This window comes from Mixophyes fleayi, chromosome 5, assembly GCF_038048845.1.
Source record: "Mixophyes fleayi isolate aMixFle1 chromosome 5, aMixFle1.hap1, whole genome shotgun sequence".
In the NCBI taxonomy this organism is placed as follows: domain Eukaryota; kingdom Metazoa; phylum Chordata; class Amphibia; order Anura; family Limnodynastidae; genus Mixophyes; species Mixophyes fleayi.
In genome coordinates this window covers 23015631-23036301 of record NC_134406.1, presented here as the reverse complement: position 1 = coordinate 23036301, position 20671 = coordinate 23015631, and the positions used below count along the sequence as shown (strand labels likewise).

Below are 20671 nucleotides of genomic sequence, written 5' to 3'. Positions count from 1 at the left end.
GAAAAAACAGTCAGTATTTAACTTATGTGCAAAACAGAATACTAATTTGCACCCCTTGCATTGTAACATGGTTTTGTCCAGGAGACTGAAATAAGAAGTTTCTTAAGTTAAGATCCTTAATGACTCAGGCCCATGGTTCTCATCTCACCTCATGGGAGGAACGGCCCTGAGTTTGCAGCTGATTTGACCAGTCTTATTTAACTGCTTCCTTCATACATATCTACTCTCTTGCTCTCAGAGGATGGCTTGTTTTCAGTGTTGATTTTAAATAAAGTGTAGTGTGCTGAGGTTAGCTTTCTCCAGTGATATTTAAATTACCTAATGACCAAGGAGTTCCCCAAATTGATTGCAAGAAAACAGAAAAAAAAAATTGTTACGTCAGGGACAGATAAATTACAATAAAACAAGATATATTCTTTATTGAAAGAGTCCCTTTAATTACGTTTGCATACTTGGAGCAAATTTTTTTTAAAACGATACTTCATTTAATCTTAGGTTTGTTGGTTAAACAATTAAAACATGGTTTTTCATTTGTTTTCAGATGATTGAGGAGAAAAATGAGCAAATCAAGGAGTACAAGAGCCAAATTAAATGCTTGAGAAGTGATCAGGAACGTTTGAAGAAGAACCGCGAGGAGGAGGTAGAAAAGCTCAATGAAGTAATAGAGAAACTACAAGAGGAGTTGTCCCGTATAGAGCAAAAAGTGTCCGTGGATTTCACCAGTGGGGCTGACGTCGCAGAGTACAACAAGGACCAGTTTGCAGATATGGCTGACGGAAAGGGCATTTTACAGCCATTGGCTGGAGATAGCCATGTCACTCTTGCAAATAGGGAGGAAAGAATTCTTAGCGCCAGTGAAATAATGAACAATATAGAGATGGAGCTTAAGAACACGTCCAGTAGTAAAGGACAGAATAAGGTTTCAAGGCCCTCCAGTCAAGTATTCGAACCTTTGCAGGAAGACGTGCGGATTGCTATGCAGGACATGGAGTCTGAGTTGCGACAGCTACAGCAAGTTATTAAAGAAAAAGATTCCTCTCTGAAACAGTATTATGACCAGGTTATAACGCTGAAAGAACAGACCCAAGTGATAGAAACGTTGAATGAGACCATTGAAAGACTTCAGCTAGAATTAGCCGACAATGACCATACCGTTGGTGAAATAGATGGATCTAAACACCAGTCTAATTCACTCTACAGAGAAAAATTAATACTTCCAACAATTGAAATAAACGACACTGATGTGACCCTCTTGAAGTGTGAGCTGGAGGCAACAAAAGCTGAACTAGAGCAATTAATGAAAGAAGTGGAAAACATAAGGAGTTCTTCAGAAAAGATTGTAATCAATGAGGTTCCTGCAATCAAATCGGAGGACAGAATGGATGAATGTCACACAGTTAGCATTGAGAAGCTGTCAGAAGCTCTGAGAGAGAAAACTGCTCAGCACTTGGCTACTGAAGCATTGCTTCTATCTGTGCAAGAGGCTTCCCAGAGCACAATACATGGTCTGGAGACTCAGTTACACGATATCCAAAAAGGTGCCCAAGAGAAGGATTCACAACTGCAGCAACTTGCAAACACTACACAACTGCGTGAAAACCAGGAGATGGAGCGTCTGAATGATGTGATCAGAAGTTTACAGCAGAATTTGGCAGAAGTAGAGCAAAGAACTTTGGTGGATTCTAATGTCAAGGAAAAGGATGGAGAAAATGAAGCAAACCATAGAGAAACCTTAATGCAAAACAACAAGTTATTGCTGGACGAGGCTGACTTGGGTGACGGGGAGACAATACGAGCAAAGGCAGAGCTTGAGGAGACAAAAATGGAACTAACTTTATTGAAAGAACAGCTGGAAATACTGAGAGTGTCTCAAAAACATATTGATGCGACAGAACAAAATGCATCCGGTGACAGTGAAACTGCCAAAGCAGGACTTAAGGCAACGGATCTGGAACAAACATTGACCTCAGAGCTCTTAGTAAGTCAAGTGATGTTTAGATCTCTGGAGGACACCACACAAGCTGCTATGCGCAATTTGGAGTCACAATTACAAGAACTTCAAAAAGTTATTCAGGTGAAGGATTCAGAATTGCTGCAATATGTGAACCAACAGAACCAAATCAATCAGCAACTAAAGGAGATTGAGCAGCTGAATGGCGTTATTGAAGCTCTTCAAGAAAAATTGGGAGAAGTGGTGCAGAGGAACTCTGTAGACAAATCAGAAAGTATCACACAGCAGATTATAGCTAAGGATTCAGAGATGTTAACACAACAGATGAATGGTGACACAGTGGTTCTCCCCAATACAATGGAGGCTAAACCAGAAGTCAAACCATTTAAAGAACAGTCAGGGCTGTTACAAAGGACTCAAGAAAATATTCTTGGACAAGACACTGGTCAAAGTAGACGTGTGACGTTTGTCACACAGAGTACCGTCCTTGATAATGGTGTAGAGGAAGTATCGAGAGAGAAGACAGCAAACCAAGCTTTGCTTACATCCGTACAAGAGACCATGCAGAGCACAATAGATGGAATGGAATCTCAGTTGCAGGAACTTCATTTAGTTATTAAAGAGAGAGACTTGGAAATTTTGCTGTATTTAGAAGAAATTGAGACTCTCAAAGACCAGTTAAAGGTGGAAAGTGATCGGCATGGTGAGATGATGTTGGCCATGGAGGACACACTCAGGGAAAAAGTGGCTGCAGCTCTGGTGAGTGAAGCCCAACTGAAAGCCATACAAGTGCACACCAAACAGATGCACGAAGATGACGAGTCCTCCGTCCAGGTGAAAGAGTCCAAAATGTTGGAGGCCTTTGTTTCTAAACCCTCTGAGGAGGAGGAAACAGAGTCAAACATATCTATACTAAGTTTGAGATTGTTAGAGCTGGAGAAGCAGCTGTCAGACCTCCACGAGCAGCTGGAAGTAGAACGGGATCAAGTCAACATCGCAAACCAACAGGTTGCCGAGAAAGAAAGACAACTCTGCGAACTGCAACAGGTCTTGGGAAGCACTATGGAGAAGCAGGATATGGATGGGGCACAGAGTCTCACGGAAAATCTAGATTCTGCAATATCACAGGTAAGAGTAACTGATCCTACTTATTGCATGGACTAATGAAAACAATAGTTACAGATTCATATCAATGTATTTTCATTGTAATGTTCATATAAAAGTGAAGAAGTTGAACACTTGGTAAGGTAAGACTAGTAGTCACCAGAGATCAGGGATAAAGTTAAAATTCACTGGGTCTTATTCCATGCTGCTGTATATAAATCACTGGGGGGGCAGATGTTGGGGCAGCTACTATACAGATTGCTTCCTGAATTTGTCCAAAATTATAACCTAAAGTAGGTAATTTACAAAGCACAAAGGGCCGAACTGCAGGTTGAAATGATCTTTGGCGCTGTTCTCATGGGTATGTGGAGATAGATGGAGTTTGCACCATCTGGTAGGAGGTGTTGGGTGGAATGAGGGTGTTTCCTGTTAAGTTCAGAGCAGTGCAAAAATGAGTGTTCATTTTGCTGAGCATTTTTAGGAAGTTCCTTTCTGGCAAGTAGGGTTCACTACCATTCTCACTCTGCAGTAACACTTGGTGGAGATCACGTTGGTCACGTTCTCCACTCTTCATTGGACCCGTTAGTTGCCATTATGTCCAATTTGCATTGGATCTACTGGTGTTGAAAATATGAGAGAAATATTGGGGTCTCAGGTGACCCCTGAAAGTTTCAAAGATTTTTCATATATTATATACATATATATTTATATAGTTCCTCCGATATACAGACAGAACAACACAAAAAGAAGCATTGCACCTGGCTCTATACCTATCTCAGACCTTACCTTTTTATAGATATAGATAGATATAGATTTTATATTTATATATATATATATATGTAAGCTTACAATATAAGAGTTGTGGGGAACACATGATGGCAGCAGCCATTGACGACTGGCATTTTTTGCAGCTGTCTGTGGTACAGTATGGTTGGTGAGACAGCGGACGGCAGCAACACAAAACATGAACCAGTCGCTGTAGAAATTTTAAAACTGCCCCTCATCATTTATCGTATCTCTTGGGGTTATCTCTCAGTTTGGGGGTCAGTGTGTGTAGCTTGGTACTTTTCTTCAGTATCATTCTTGCTGCTGTAGAGCCAGGACAGTTGTTCCCCTAGTTCGGTGGCTGCTGAGATCACCAAAGAAGGAATAGATACGGCCAATGAGAGCAATGGCAGTTGCACTCACTGGGTCCAGTAGTTGAACAGAGATGGTAATCAGTTGATCTTCTAAACTACTTTGCTTCTGGTGTGATGACTGACTCCTTGGCACTACCATGTAATTGCCCACTGTCTTCACTCATTTTTAAATGTTTTTATATTTTTGGGAAAAATATGATGATTTGGGAGGTAGGGCACAGAGCTGATCTAAAGTGCAGCAATCTCTATATGCCGCTCACCTGTAGCACAATTTGGGAATAACTAAATAAACTGAGCAGTTACCATTATGACAAATCACATTTTTACTTCACAATTATACTTTTGGTTTATGTTTATTTTGGCTCTCTGGATATTTAGTGAGAATATTTTGAGAAATGGTCTCCCATCAGCAAAAACTGACCCTTTCATATGTATGTCTTACAATAGTTCTAATTCTTTGGTTTGGTTATAATTTAAGGACATTTTTGTTTTGGGAACATTTGTGTTTTGATCATTTCGTCTGCCGTTGTGCAGAACTATTTGACTTATACATAGATTGTCCTCTTGCACCTCAGAAAGTGACTTGTATTTATCAGCTAGATCGCTGTTGTGGTGGCAATTGTGACTAATTGTTATTATAAAAAATACGTAGACGAGTCCATCATTTAAATTCACTATTCCCAGAGGGTCTAAATGAAGATTTCAGTTTATCTTGTTGTTTGAGATTTTGTCTATTTTGTTGACTTAGCTCTCATGAATATTTATCTTTTATTTGTTTGTCTTTCTCTACATTGCAATTGATCATTTTGCTGACCATTTTGCCTTTGCTATTACCTTCTACTTTTTATTTTAATTTTTTTATTTGTGTCACATTAATTGTTATTTATAGAAGGTAACTCATCTGGTGGCTTAATATCAATATAATACTACACCTTTCTGTAATAATTCATTTTTATTTTATTTTTTTTGATAACTGCTGAGTGCTTTGTTTACCAGCCCTGGCAGTTGCTAGGTAACTGCGCTCATGTGACCCCTTCAGTGCCCTGTATACATACGATTGGCTCTAGTAGTCACATGATTTATACATGTGACTTCAATGTTTACATTCAGCACTTACTGTATTTTCTATGGCTCTGACACTATAATGTTTGTATGTATTTGCAGGGAAGTAATGAGGTATCTGATAACCCTGTCAATGACCTGGAACACAAAATCAAAATTATTGAAGCAGAAAGGAACGCTGCCAGAGAAGAACTGAGTCATTACAGAGAGACCACAGAAAAACTTAAACAAGAGCTGATGGTGGGTGAAACATTTGGACTGCTTTTAAAATAAGAATTGTATTGACACAATAGTATTTCTGCAGTCTAGATGTATGGCTGTGCGTTACTGTTCAGTGGGGATATTACAAGCCACTGATCGGTGCCTGTAACCTGGCGTGATCACGTTATAGCATCACTGGTGGGGAATTCATTCCAGCCAGTTATTTTATACGTACAGTCTTTTTGTGGAGTAAAGTATTATTCATGGAATTACAGCCTATTGGTTCACTAGGAACCAGTGACATCACTGAGTACCACATGGACAGTATTCATGAAGCACTTGTTTCTAGTGAGTTGAGTCTGCACTCTCATGGCCGCTAGTTCAGCCCACAAAATCGCTTAGAATTTCTTAAGATGACTCCACCCCAGAAAACAACTGCATGTAGCATATAATACAGAATCAGCAAATAAATAAAGATCTCCATTTTATATGGTGGCAGGTTGAGGGGGAAGGGGAGATGAGCAATCAGTATCTGACAGCCCCGGCAAAGGATCCTTGAGCAGAACGTCCCAGGGGCTCTGGATAGAGTGAGCGGAAGCCCAGATAAATCTATTCCTAGGTGTTAATGCCCCCATTTAACCCATTTTTGTATAGGTTAATCTGAACACTGCTTTCACTACTGGTAAGATCTGCTTTGCTTTAAAAGTAATAAATATTTACTGATTCCTCAGGTAAAAGATTCCAGTTTAGCCCATCTTGAAGAAGACCTTCGGGAAGTGAAGAAATGTTTTGCCCATGCTGAGGAGAAGTTGGCATTTTACATGAAAAGGGAACTTCAGCAAGAAGAGCAGCAAAACAAGTCTGGTATAGACTTCACGGACGGTGTCAGAAGTCCAGATTGGACGACCCTCGACACGGCAACGTCATCATCGCAGACTGATAAAATCTCCAGTGTGAACAGCAGCAACCAGACGTCACGGGTTAACCACAAACATATAGGAGTGCAGAACGAGCTGAGGGCTGCACCGCTGAGCAACAACTCTGATGAGGTGGCCGACTTAATGGAGCGCTACACGGATAAGATCGGCCAAATGCAGGAGCTCCACGCGGCCGAGATCCTGGACATGGAGGCCAGGCACATCAGTGAAGTGGACTCTCTGAGGAGAGATCAGTACGCCTCTGTACAGGCGCTCACTGACGAGTGCGACTCTCTGAAAGCCGTAATTCAAGCCCTGAAAACCTCAGTAAGTGGTTTATGAAAGTAAATTCATTTACAGATTACATTAAAAGGAAAACAATTGGTCATTTCCTTTCTGTACCCAGAACACTTCTGTCTGGTTGGTACTTTTACATTGTACCCAGACATTTGTTGGCAGAAAGTAACATTTCATGTCAACCCCTTGGTTTAAACTGTTACTAAATAAGTAAAAATCAAATCAACAAATAATAAAATTAGAAAAATGTCCTTATAAATGTAATAATAATTAATAGTATATGTACTCTTTTGATTTTTACCCTATCTGCCTATGAGGGCATAAGATCTAAGCTTCATTTGTAACCTGCCAGAAGGGTCCTTGGGAGTTTCTAAAGTTTGCAACAATTTCCAACGTAATTATCTAGGTAGCGCCTTTTAAATTAGTTTTGTTGCTTTTATTCCCACAAGCGTTCCACGCGCCTATTAATTTTGCTGTTAATATGGTACCTCCCTTTGTCTGAGGCGTTGGACCCCAAAAACACTCCAGGAAAAGAAGTTGATTAATGCAGAAATTTCAGAAAGTGTGCCATTTTATCTATACTTCAGAAATATGAAATATAAAAGTCAAAATCATTGTATTATGTGGTTGAGTGTTTTGTTTATTTTTGTTTTTTAAAGACTGTTTCATTTCTCTTTTGCCTCCAGGCAGGAGGAGCTGTGCCAGATTCTGCGCTGTCTACATCGTTACACTTCACCGACGCTGCCTCTAGTGGTGAGATCAACATCCCTCTGGATAAATTGTTTACCTGCAGGTTTAAGGAGCACCTGTCAGTTTTTTAGTGAAATGATTTTCTACGTGATGCCTTGTGTACTAAATACTCCGGCTAGGGAGAGTGCACATAAGTAAATATATTTTCATAGGTGGCAGTGCAGCTGTAAGATAGTGTTTATATTGGCACAATAAACACTTTAGGTCTATTTTGCACATTTAATCAGTCCCATAAAAAGCCCACTAAGGTGGTCTTATCCTTTTAAAAGTGAAGTAACTGATTGAACAACTATCCTTTAGCTCAGCACAACTGGTAGAGAAACCTGCCTCAGTAGGGCATATATTACAAAGGTGTAGGGATCTGAAAATGTGCTTTACATTTTATTTTATTGAATGGCTAAACAGCTGGACATCATATAATATTAAAAAGTTCATAGGACGTAAAAACGTATTTGTGTGTGTGTCTTATTTACTCCTTTTAAGCAGTTTCTGCAGAAGATTCTTAGAAAAATAGACATTTTAATTGTTATTCTAGTATCAATGGTCATTCTAGTTATAATTTCCTACTCTTGGGTACTAAGTGTTAAGTTAGTCTGAAAAAGCCAGTTACATTGCAAGTATTTTATGAAAGCCACATTTTGTTATTGTGCCGGCACCTTAATTGCTCCCACATTTTACTCATCAGCGTAAGATGACAGGGACGTGTTCCACAGTAAACAATTTTACGTACAGACACCTTGTGGTTAGCGGCCTATGGAAGGGGCAGGTTGATCTGCAGGATAAACTTTCACCTTTAATTTTGGTCACACATCATTTTGTAGACATAGTACTTCCTTGTTTTCCTGTATTTCATGTGCTGTGTAAAGTAAATATCTGATTTTATTATTTATTTAAATCATTTTTTTTTTTTTGTTTTGTGGTGTGTGGGAACAGAGTGTGATTGGAGTCAGGGGACTTATGATGTACAGAGCTTTGACCAGATCCCAGGACTGAGAGGTGACGATGATGAGTTCATTCCAAGCCAGATCAAGGTACTAGTAACTACACCCGTCTTACACCCGATTCCTGTGTGTATCCATGTATCTAGCGCTCTTACTAAATAGCCGTGTCCCCTGTGCTTACAGGACTTGTTAAGGGTCGTCCATCAGGAGGGGATGCAAGTGTTGTCACTGACGGAGGCCGACGGCCCCAGTGAAGAGACATCGTTCACTGTGAACAGACAGCCCTGGTGTCAGGAAAGAAAGGCTTTACTAGAGACCATTGCTTCTCTGAAAGCCTTGATCAGCAAAATACACATCCACAAGGAGTCTGAGGTTTGTATACACAACAGTGGACTAAGTCTGATGTTGCTGCATTAAGGACTTTGATGGCAATCCCAAGACTGAACAATTCTCTATTTACAAGTTGTTGCTATGTCGCACCAAGCAAACCTTTCTACCTGCCTGTCGCTGATGTTTCATTTCCATTTCCATTTTCAGTTCCATTTAATTTCAGATCAAACAGTAACTTCCACTTTACAATACATATTAATATGACGAGAAATAAGGTGTCCATAAATATAGTAGTTGGTTACAAATTATTAGACGTCCTTTTCTCCCAGTCAAGGAGCAATAACCTTCATTATTTACTTTCTCTTAGTATTTGTGTAATGTACCTATTAAGGGATGAATATATAATAATGCTGCTTCTGTACAAAGCAGAATGAATATTAATCTTGCTGCAGGAGTTAACCTTCCCTATATAATGGTTTTACAAGCTCTGCAATCGGAGTATCATTGTTTTTGTCTACTACATAATCACTTTATCACCTACGACAGCTGTATGTAGTATCAGAAGATGTAGCATATTATATTCCAGTAGTAATAGAAAAGTGTGGTTGAGGGAGGAGAAATCAAAAAGCATTATGGTGTTGTTCCAAATCCAACTATATTCCAGCGGCCAGAAGTGTATATTTGTGATCTAAAATAAAGTTTTAATAATTGGGATTCATTTTATATTTTAGGCTCATACAAGGTCAGATTTTCATGACCCTACCCCAGACTGGAGAGGCGAGCTGATCAGGGCGATACAGGATGTCTTCTGCAGAGAGCAGGATGTACTGATGTCCGCTTTCCACAGTCAGTTGGCTGCACTGGGCAACTGTAATGCAACTGCACTGTTACATCAAATGCAGCACAGACTTCAGGAGCAGGTGATTGGTGTGATATTAGCCAATCCTATGTCTGTGCTTTGATGTATGCGATTTATATTTATGTTCAAAGATGTGAGACTGTTAGTAGAATGAACTCGCACACGCTGCAATATTACAGCCGATTAGTCAATCAGCCTGATATAGTGCAGAGTGTGTGTGCTGGAAAACTACTGCAATATCTGCTTGAAATTGACGGAATCCTTATATGTTAGTACATGCAGTTAAAGAATGACCAGCTGGTGTGCACGGTCTTGGTCCAACCGCACCTCCAGGCACCACTAATTTGGCCATATTATGGCAGGATAGGCCCATGTGGCCAGTTTTAGTGCTGGAGGGAGCTGATAATATGAAACTGATAATATTAAATGTTTGTTTTAAATAACCAGGCTTGCAGATCATCTTATCAGTTGGGTAGGTGTGTGTTGTTTTTTTATGTGTATATTAAAGTGTTAATAATACACTTAAATACTTTAGTATTTGTCAAGACTAAAGGAAGTCTTGTTGCTGTATAGTTACCTGGTTGGGCTTGTGTCTTTCCTACCAGGGGATGGAGCAGATTAACGCCATGGACTGTATACAAAATGCCGACCGCCGGAGTTTGTTACTTGAAATTCAAGATCTCCGAGCCCAGCTGACCAATTTTCCAAATGATACTGAAATCAATCCACTATTTCATGCAAATACTGAAGGTATCTTTTTTTCTTTTGTGTGTATCAGTTGTAAAAATATGAGGGGCTCCGAGGTTGAGAGAAGGCATCACCTATTATGGTGTGTGTGTGTGATTTTTCCAGCCCTGTAGATAATGTTTTATAGATGATTTTTGGTGTTTCCATTGGGATTTTTTTCCCCATCTATGTTGGTCCCTCCCTGTATCCCTTCCCAATCCCATGCAGTGCTCCCTTTCCCCTCCCCCTCCCCCCTGCCTACTATCATTGAAATTCTTAAAACATTGACAGAGTTATAAAATCATCAAATATATGAAATATTGCTCTTATTCATGCTCCTTCTGCGGACAAATATGTTTCTCTAAATGAAGAGTAGTTTCAATAAAAAAAAAAAAAAAATAGATTTTTGGTAAGGAATAAAGAACAGGAACTTTTTAAAGGGGTTGTCCAACTTAGGGGAAGCCACCCCCCCCCCCCCCCCCAGTAGCGATTTGGTGAGGATCCTTCCCTGTCCATTACCTGATGTATCAGGATGAGTTTTCTTTAAGCTATGCATAGGTGAATTAATTTATTTAACTGGGTAATCTTGGGTAATATGTTCTTTTGGTGGTTCTTAAGCAGACGATTGAGTTTTATGAACTTGTCACTAAAACATATTTAAAAGCACTTCTGTTGGACTCCCCCCACTTTTACCGCTTTTCATAGTAAGAGTTGCAGGAGAACTCTGTTTCCTACAGAGAGAATACATAGGAGATTGAATTCCACCAGGATGGGAGTTACATAGTAAATAGTGGGCCTTGATTGGACAGGAGCTACAGCCATACATTTAGGTGCTAGATTTACTCCACACCCACCATCCGAGCAAATTGAATTTCTAGGAATGGTATTAATGGAGAATTATCTGCTCCTCCTCATGTGAAAAACTATGGACAAGCAGCTGTGAATGGGTAACTATGTAGGTCTCAAGAAACAAGACACGTGAAAAGCACTATAATGAGGGAGATGTGGGGCTGTTTAAAGAGGGTGGGTTGTACAAAAGTGGGCACCCCCATTAAAAAGATTCTCTGACATATCGCTGCTGTTTGGGGTATCGCCCAACCTTCCATTTTAGTTTGGAGAGGGTAGGTAGTGTTGATACCCACTGTCACCTAAACGGTATGTTATGATCTTCCAGCATATTGCCATTCTAACTGAATGCTCATCATGTACATTCTACATGAGTTCCCCACAGTTATAATCATTGTGTTCTTGTCTTCCAGCAGGGGGCGTACAGCACAATCCACAGGATCAGCCCGCACACTCAAAAGAAATTTACTTACAGCTCAACAGTATAACAACAAAAGCCAATGAGCTGCAAGAACAGCTGGAGTCCGAGAGGCTCTTCTCAGCCGAAATAAAGAATCAACTTGCACTAACCAAGATGGAACTTGAATCTGCTCTCAAGCTCCAACACAAGCACTTTAAAGAATTAGAGTCTGTCAGGTGAGTTGTCTGAAGTAAAACACTCACTGATGCCTGGTATAGAGCTGTTTCTTAAAAGCATAATCCTGGTTGTTTTCATGATTCCTATTTTTATGATGGATTAAGTTGGTTACCTACTGTGCAACTCCAGCCAAAAACACAACATAAATATTTTAATATTAACCTTGAAGAGACACAAACTCTTTAGTGTTATCCTGTGTATATGAATTGAGAAAATGTTATAAAGGTGTCTGAAATGTGCAAAAGCAATGTGTGCCCCCTTCTTGCGCCTCACTGTCCCCTTCCTTTCCTCACGCGCTCTCCCCCACTCCCTGTTCTCCCCCACTCTCTGCTGTCCCCCACTCCCTGCTGTCCCCCACTCCCTGCTGTCCCCCACTCCCTGCTCTCCCCCACTCTCTGCTGTCCCCCACTCTCTGCTGACCCCCACTCTCTGCTGACCCCCACTCTCTGCTCTCCCCCACTCTCTGCTCTCCCCCACTCTCTGCTCTCCCCCACTCCCTGTTCTCCCCGTCTTTGCTCCATGCTTTGCACCTAGTTTCACTGGTTTGCAAATGCACCAAAAAATGTGCACAATAGGTAATTGTCAGTTTAAGGTTCAACTTACTAACACTTTACTTTATTCATGTAAAGTTTTTATAAAATATTGCTTTATCCATCTTCATTTTTGTCTTCAGTCGTTCAGACCTGTCTTTACTACATGTCACTTATGAGTGTATGATGGACTCTGTTTACATTGATTGAAATTTCATCTAGAAATGCTCTGTTTCTAAGAAGTAGGTGGAGGCTTGTAGATTGTCCCACTAAAAGTACAGGATGAGTCCCAGTTTCCAATTATGTCAAATTTAGCCCCCCTCTGTAAATGTCCCTTCTCCACCCCTTTGTTTAATCTATGCCAAAACAAAATCTCACTTTTACATGATGGTACAAAGTAAGTGCGCTCATCCACCTAATCTGTACTCCACAAGGAACACCTAAGATCCACTTCCCCTACTGGACGGAGCAAACGTTTCTTCATTCCCGCAGGTGCCGCCCTCGTTACCTTTAAATCCGCACTCCTCTTCGTAAGTGGACGTCACAACACTGTATCTGCGCTGCAGAATTTCACATTTCATGTATGAGATTTAATGATGGTGTCGGCAAGAACTCCGTTTGGCCGTCAGTCATGAGGGCCTTTACTTACACTGATTGAGAACTGAAACAGTTTCTTCATAACATGGAAATTGTGTGTTATGCTCTTAGGAATACAAGATGTTAAGAGGCTGACCACATTTGTCTTCTGTAAAAGAAGGAGAATTATAATTGACATACTAAACTTTTTTTTTTATGTCAGGGTGGAAGTGAAGAAGAGAAGAGATGAACTGGACAGCGCTAATGATACGTTGGCCAATGAACAGAAGAAGAGCAGAGAGCTGCAGTGGACTCTGGAGAAAGAGAAGACAAAGAGGGAACGGAACGAGCAGAGGGAAAAAGAGGAGCTGGAGGTGAGATGTTTAATATTACCTCCGAGTGTGAGGGCCATATGCTCCTCACCGGTACATAAACCAGTGATGGGCAACAGGATGCCCTCCAAGCCTTAACCTGTGACCCCCAGCTCTTCCCTGCTTTATTGTCAGACGTGATTTTTACAGCTTGTAACACTTGTTTAAAACGCCTGCTGATATGTTATTACAGATAGGTGTCTCTTTCTTGTTTTAACTTATTACTTACAGATTAAGGGTAAGTGTGGCCCTTCTGAAGGTCAAGTAGCCCTCCATGTGGCCCCTGAAGTGTATCAGGTTGCCCATCACTGACTTAAACTGTTCTGGGAATAGAATATGTTATTAAATATTGGTGTAGCGATGAGGGTGATTACCTGAGCCAGGTTCAATATTGGCTACACATTAAAGACATTAACAGTTGGGACATAATGCATTGAATGTATGAACATATACATGAATCATTGTTATTGTTGCTTTGCAGCTTGTTGCTTGTTATTCTAGCAACATAGTAATCACTATTATCGGTTTGCTTAATTTTTACCATAGATTACTATAGTGTCACTGTAATGTGATGTAACAAACTGGAACAATGTAACTCATCGTTACAATGTGCCACCGCTCAGAAGAGGGTACCGGGGTGGGGCAGGGGAATCGGAGGGGAGGCGGGGCCCATTTACCAACTGCAGCATTGCAGGACCCAGTGACGGCCGCACCTCCAGCACCCACCGTACTTCTAAAAGTGCATCTTATTTGTCTTTGGTGGGGAACATAATCTGTCTCTTGATGGTGCAGCTCCTGCACCGTCCAGAAGTCATGTTGTCTTTAGAGGGGTATGGATTCAAGGATTTTCATAGGAAATGGCATTGGTCTACTTGTTAGTGGACTATGTCACACCTGTTAATCTATAAAGCCAGGAATATTAATCGTCATTAATGCTTAAAATCTACAGTACTTAGAACAATTATCACCGGTCCATTTGTATTACATTAAGTCAATAACGGATTTTTTTCTATTAGGATCTTCAAATACTTTTAGAGGACCAGAAGTCCAAGAATCTGGAGACCAGTAAGAGTTTGGAAGAAGAAAAGCAGTCCGTTAAGAATCTCCAAGAGCAAATAGCATCCAGGGACAATCTGTATGACGTGGAGCTGTCCCAAGAGCGCAGCAAAGTATCAGAGCTTCAGGCTTTTCTGGATGCCGAAAAGACTCGATCTAGTGAACTGGCTAATGCCCTCGAATGCAAACAAGGATTAGAGGCCAACGTGCAGAGCACTGACGGAAATGGACAATCAGAAGGACACAGACTAACCGAGGACTTACTGCGAGAACTGCAGTCTCAGTTAGATAGTAAACATCATCGTGTAGTAGAGTTGGTGAGCGATTTGGAGAGCTATAAGCTGGAGTGTGTTCAACTGAGGCAGAGCTTAGAAGAGCAGAGGCAAGTCCTAGGGAAAGAGTTAGAAGCCGAGCAAGATGCCACAAAACTCGCTGGAAAACAGGTGGAGGAACTGATGGCCACGGTGAAAGAGCTTCAGCAGCAGGTGCAGGAGAGAGAGATGGAGGTCAGGAGGTTCCAGACAGAGGAGAAGCAGCTGAAGGAGACAATCCAGAAACTTCAGGATAATGCACACAAAAGCGGCAAAGAAAATGGTTCTGAAAGAAGAGATCTTGTGGAAATATCTGTAAGTTCAATGTTATTTTAGTCATTAAATATCAAAGTAATGTTTACTGTGTTTTATGGATATGTATGCAATGTTATTTCTCTTTTAAATCTTAAGCAATAATTGTGTATAATTACGGATTCCTGCATTTTTCTAGCTTTAGATACGTGTAAGAGAGAATAATTGATCTTTGAGAAATTTCACCTGGTGAAACGCGTCGTCCACAAAGTTTAGCGAATGATTCCCAGAGTTTGTTCATTGTTGTTGCTGTTGTGAGACTGTGCTCTGGTGGAGCATAAACTGCACCGGGAGATCCACACAGAACGTCGGTACTGCTGATTTCATGATGGTGACAATCACTTTTGGAGACCCTTCATGGTTTTTTACTAATTAATCCTAAAAGTGTAATTTATAAAATTGAAATACATCTAACAATCAGTGTTTCTGATGTGGCCACTGGAGATGGACGCTGATTATAATGGCTGCTATAGGCAGCCGCTTTTTTTAACAACTTTTTTTTTTTTTTTTTTTTTTTTTTTACATTTTCCTCCCATTTCCAAAAGACCAGCATCCGCTCAGCCGCGGAACATATCAATGAGGGCTCTAAATATCTGGGGGACGCCCTCGGAGTCCCTACGCTTCTCTAGGGAGTTGTTGTTTGGTCCTGAACTGGACAAGATTATTTCCCTGGCCACTTGGGGAATGCGTTCCTTTCTCTCTGCTAATGTCCCCAGACACTTGGTTTTGCTCTTTTCTCACCTCTGAGAAGGCACAAGGAGACGGCCGTCCAGGGAACAAACCTCCTCTCCTCTCATGGGAAAACAGGCTTGGACAGCTAATCGTCCAGCTCCCAAGCCTACAGACAGTCAGCATGGAAGGCAGGTTACCCACCTAGGATCTTCCACGGTGGGACTACATCTACTTCTCTTCAGGTGGTTCCATTCATCCACAGATGCCTGGGTGAGAGGAATGGTCTCTTGGAGATACATCATAGATTGTCTGAAGTCCCTACCCAGAGGGTTTTCACCACCAGTGTCCATGGAGAGGATTGACACCAGATCTCTATAATTCAAATAAAACAGGGAATCTTAACACATTGGATTAATGTCATCATAATGAATACACTTAAAATAAAAAATATATTATGATTTATGTATTCATGATAAAGGACACATTACACTACCCATTTCTATCCCTAGACTGCAAGTAAAATCTCTGCTGACCCCGCCAGAAATGAAGTCCAGCTGCTAACAGGGCACGTCCCAAATGTTTTGTGCCCCGATCCTCTGAGTGCGTTGGATGGTGATCACGGTACAGACGAGGCGTCTTTCAGCATAGACCTCATCAGACGGAGGCTACAGCAGGTGTCCTCTAAACTGAGACAGCTGGCAGCCAAGGCCAGCCAGAGGTGAGATGGTGCTTTATTCCTGCAGTATTTCATGGCAAGGTACAGAGGTCCTTTATATAGTAGTGTCTGCTTAAAGAGATGCATAAATAAAATTATTCTTTATATTGTCTTTTATCGGTTTATTTCCCTAGTTTACGATGTTTGTGTTAGTTTCTACTTAGGTAGAAAGTGATCATACTAAATAACAGCTCTGTAATGTGTATCAAGGTATTGTCTGCACTTATATAATTACAGGAAATCACGGGCAAAAATACAGCCGACCCAGGGCTGTCTTTCCCCCTGGGCACACTTGGCAGTCGCCCTGGGGCCCCACAAGCATCTGGGCCCCACGAGAATCTGGGCCCCATAGGCAGAGCCCAGTAGGAAAAAAATGATTCACCCATGTATCAAGGCACAGCTGTGCAGCATGTTTGTTTAATGTTTAAACACTGATTTTTGTTTCAGGTGCCTATAAATATAAACTTAATTTTATTGATAATTTACATTTATATTCCTGTGAGTGGTTGTGTAGGTAGGGGCCCAAGTGCACTGCTTTGCCCGAGGGTCCATAATGTTGTTAATATGGCCCTGAGCCGACCCCCTGTCTAGCGGAAAATGTTCACATTATCCAATGTGATATATTGGAAGCTGTAATTGAAGCAGTAGGTGTGGGGGATCTCTGTGTTTGTGTCTCATATAAGATAAGTGCACAGTTTTTGTAATGAGGTTTAGCAGTTAGCAGCAATGGAAAAAGATCACAGCTTACTAAGCAAGTCCCACAACAGGGGTGCACGCAGGATTTTTAAAGGGAGATTCCCCCCCCCCCCAAATAAAACATATAGAGAGAGCAGAAGCGTCCGCGGCGGTGCTGTATTGTACTTTCAGAACTACTTGTATAACGTCTGAGGCAATGATACTGTTACTAATACTACTTGCAGGTCAGTCTAGTATTACTGTATTACTAGTTATTGCTGTAGACCACTCAAAGCCCCAACTTCACCCCTCACCCGTGTCTTCCCTCCCCTCCTCTTCCCACCCATAATACAAATATATAAACTATGATAAACCATATTTACATGCCGAGTACAAGCATCTGGCTGGTGATCAGCCCTGACTACAAACATACCACTGTAACTCTGTTACATTAATAACTTGTCTATCGGCTGTGTGACTGTTTACTACCTGTGCTGTGGAATACACTGTGAATAAGTAAATAAGTAACATGTTTCTATGTAACAATACACAGTGTTTACTTGTCATATTTAGATTAAAAGTAACAATGTGTCATTTCTACTGTGTGATATTTGAGCACACTTTTCATAAATATGCAGCAATATTATATCTCTCTTTTATTCTTTTTCTACAGGGTGTTATTTGAGGGTGCAGACGATAATGACTTTGCCTGGTCACAGAATAACATTCAGGAGGTCCTGTCTCAGCTGGAGCACGTAGCCGTATTATCACTGCAAGGACAGGTGAGGTGGTGATTTATGGTACAGTGCGCTTACAGACAACTTTGATCTATTGGCTTTGATAAGCCTTCATGCAACTTTTATTACATATATTTTTTTATCTTTCTTACTTTGATCGTTTGTTTTGCAGTAAGGCCTTTATATCACCAGATAATTGTTTATTGTATGCTGGCCAGTTAGGATTCATGTCTCCTATTAGCAGTAGACAACGCTAATTTATTCTAATTTATTATTATTGTGTAAAGTCATTTGAATAAATTATAAAGGACAAATATTATCCTACAACAAAGGAAGAAGGTCATTGAAACCTCATGTAATTCTCATGAAAGAGGAACTATCAGTCATCATGTTTTACAGTAAGTCTCCTGTCCCAACTAGTAGAATGGGGGGTGGGGTGATATTTATAGATGCTCAGGCTCGGTTTTCTGAAAACCGAGCCCAACCGAACTTAGGGGATCCGAGTAGGTACGTCCTCTGATCTGAATCGAGATAAAACGTCATTGTTGCGTTGACGGATCTCGCAGGTTTTGGATTCCATAAGTACCTCCCTCCCCAGGAGATCCAGCGCCATTGCTCACCTAGAAATAGGGGTAGCAGTGTTCTTGTCACTCTCCAGTCTCCAGTGACATTGCTCAGTGCCATTGCTCACACAGAAACAGGGGTAGCAGTGTTCTTGTCACTCTCCAGTCTCCAGTGACATTGCTCAGTGCCATTGCTCACACAGAAACAGGGGTAGCAGTGTTCTTGTCACTCTCCAGTCTCCAGTGACATTGCTCAGTGCCATTGCTCACACAGAAACAGGGGTAGCAGTGTTCTTGTCACTCTCCAGTCTCCAGTGACATTGCTCAGTGCCATTGCTCACACATAAACAGGGGTAGCAGTGTTCTTGTCACTCTCCAGTCTCCAGTGACATTGCTCAGTGTCATTGCTCATACAGAAACAGGAGGGGTAGCAGTGTATTCTTGTCACTTGACAAAAATTGACTGGAAATTAATTTTATTGAGGTTATTAATAATGTAGGAACAAAATTATGTGACTTTATAAAAAAAAATAGAGATTTTAGAAAAAAAATAGGTATCCAACACCAGCACACGCAAGGGCAGTTTTGGCAAAACCAAAACACGAAGTTAATCCAGATCCAAAACCAAAACAGCTCCTCTTTAACAGCAAAACTAAATAAAAACTAAAAATAGGAGAATGTTCCAATCACAGGTCTGTTACCAAAACAAACATTACACAATATACTTATTTATGAGCACACTGGTAAAAAGCTCCTTGTACCGCTAAATAGAAGCTCTTACTACGCTGACTTGGAGTCTTGGAATTTTGAAGTTGTATCAGGGAGAATGATGTTATACAAAAGTGCATATGTAAGAAATGACATATTACATAAGTAAATCACCTTTACACATGACCCTGGTCTTCCCCACTCTTTAGGCGGAGGTAAATGGTGAATATATCTATGTGTGACATGATCATTGAACAGCTGAAATCATTTTTTTTTCTTGATAACCTTTTTCTGGAACTAATACAAAGACTTCAGGATTAGAGATCCCCTAATTGTACTTTCTGTTATCGCTTCAGAATTTGGTGTTACCGCCCGGTATATCGGCAAACACTCTGACGGAGAAGCTGCTGACTCAGAATGCTGAACTGACCGGTTATGTCAGTAGATTAACCGGGGAGAAGAACGATCTGCAGAATGCTCTGCTTAGGCTGGAGGGGGAAGTGTCTCGTCAGAGAGCCACAGCGCCATCCGCAGACTATGTAAGTACCCGCCTGCGAGCGTCATGTCAGCCATGACGCCCGCAAACTATTATTTATGCTTGTGAGCTAGCTTACATTTGTGCTTCTTTGGGCTGAGGCAGCGCTCTAGGTCCATTTGCTCTTTCTCTGCTGGACCCTATTATAGGTAAATAGAAATGTTGAAATTTGGAAGGAAAATTTCTCTAAATGTTACAAGGAACTTCTTATATTTCAGCTATATAGTCTGTCCTGTGCGAAATACCGCTTTAATGCTATGTACACACTGGTGTTGCAGTGCTTCTTTAAGGCATGTTACACACAAGTAAAACAAACTTAAATCACATTGCATTAATTATGTGACTGTGTTTTTCTTAAACATTTATCTATGAAAATGCAGGAAATTACTTTTTTTCACGATACACATATGTGAATGCTCCTTAAACCAATGTGTTTATAAAGCGCTGTCATTGAGGTGAATGTAAGTATGCACAAAAATCAATCAAGAAACCTTAAAAAGAAACAAAAGAACACAGACCTGTACCATCCCATTTGGTGCAATGATTTATATTTTCACAACCGTTTTCATGTACTTAACCTGATTTAGAAATGCATCTTAAATGCAGAATTTCAACGCCAGTATGTGCATGGCCTAACGGTCTCTCTAAGCTGCTAGCACAGGCCTGGCCAACCTGCGGCTCTCCAGGTGTTGTGAAACAACAAGCCCCAGCATGCTTTGTTAGTAGAAAGCCAGTTTATAGCTGACGAGGGATGCTGGGACTTGTAGTTTCACAACACCTGGAGTGCCACAGGTTGGCCAGGCCTGTGCTAGTATGTATACGCTACTCTAGGTCAGTGTTTGCCTTGGTGTCTTCCCTGTATTCTCCTATCAGTATGTACACGGCCTAACAGTCTCTCTAAGCTGCTAGTATGTATACGCTACTCTGTGTCGGTGTTTGTCTTGGTGTCTTCCCTATGTTCTCGGATCTTGGCGCTTGGAGATAGCGGTCTTAGCTGGTTGCACCTGATAGGACAGCTGTGACAATTAGCCATTGCAGGTTATATCACCGTTATAAACTTATGAACATTGGACACCTTCCATTCATGCCCTCCAGGCTTGGGGAATACTGAATTTGGGAGTCTTCCATCACAAGAATTATGGTGACCCAGG

At 41.0% G+C, this 20671-nt stretch overlaps 1 protein-coding gene across 6 annotated transcripts in view; it reads left to right on the top strand.

The window, feature by feature from the left end:
* The window catches only part of AKAP9 (A-kinase anchoring protein 9), a 161735-nt gene that overhangs the window by 137020 nt on the left and 4044 nt on the right, over window positions 1-20671 (top strand). For 5 of the 6 annotated variants that reach the window (XM_075211837.1, XM_075211836.1, XM_075211833.1 and 2 more), the window contains 14 exons: window positions 542-3079; window positions 5359-5496; window positions 6189-6701; window positions 7358-7424; window positions 8355-8452; window positions 8546-8734; window positions 9424-9612; window positions 10157-10301; window positions 11537-11759; window positions 13090-13240; window positions 14254-14919; window positions 16098-16306; window positions 17652-17760; window positions 19342-19524. In XM_075211837.1, coding sequence (XP_075067938.1) covers window positions 542-3079; window positions 5359-5496; window positions 6189-6701; window positions 7358-7424; window positions 8355-8452; window positions 8546-8734; window positions 9424-9612; window positions 10157-10301; window positions 11537-11759; window positions 13090-13240; window positions 14254-14919; window positions 16098-16306; window positions 17652-17760; window positions 19342-19524 — 5418 coding nt within the window. The remainder of the gene's footprint in view (window positions 1-541; window positions 3080-5358; window positions 5497-6188; window positions 6702-7357; window positions 7425-8354; window positions 8453-8545; window positions 8735-9423; window positions 9613-10156; window positions 10302-11536; window positions 11760-13089; window positions 13241-14253; window positions 14920-16097; window positions 16307-17651; window positions 17761-19341; window positions 19525-20671) is intronic. The other variant, XM_075211832.1, reaches the window with a different exon arrangement.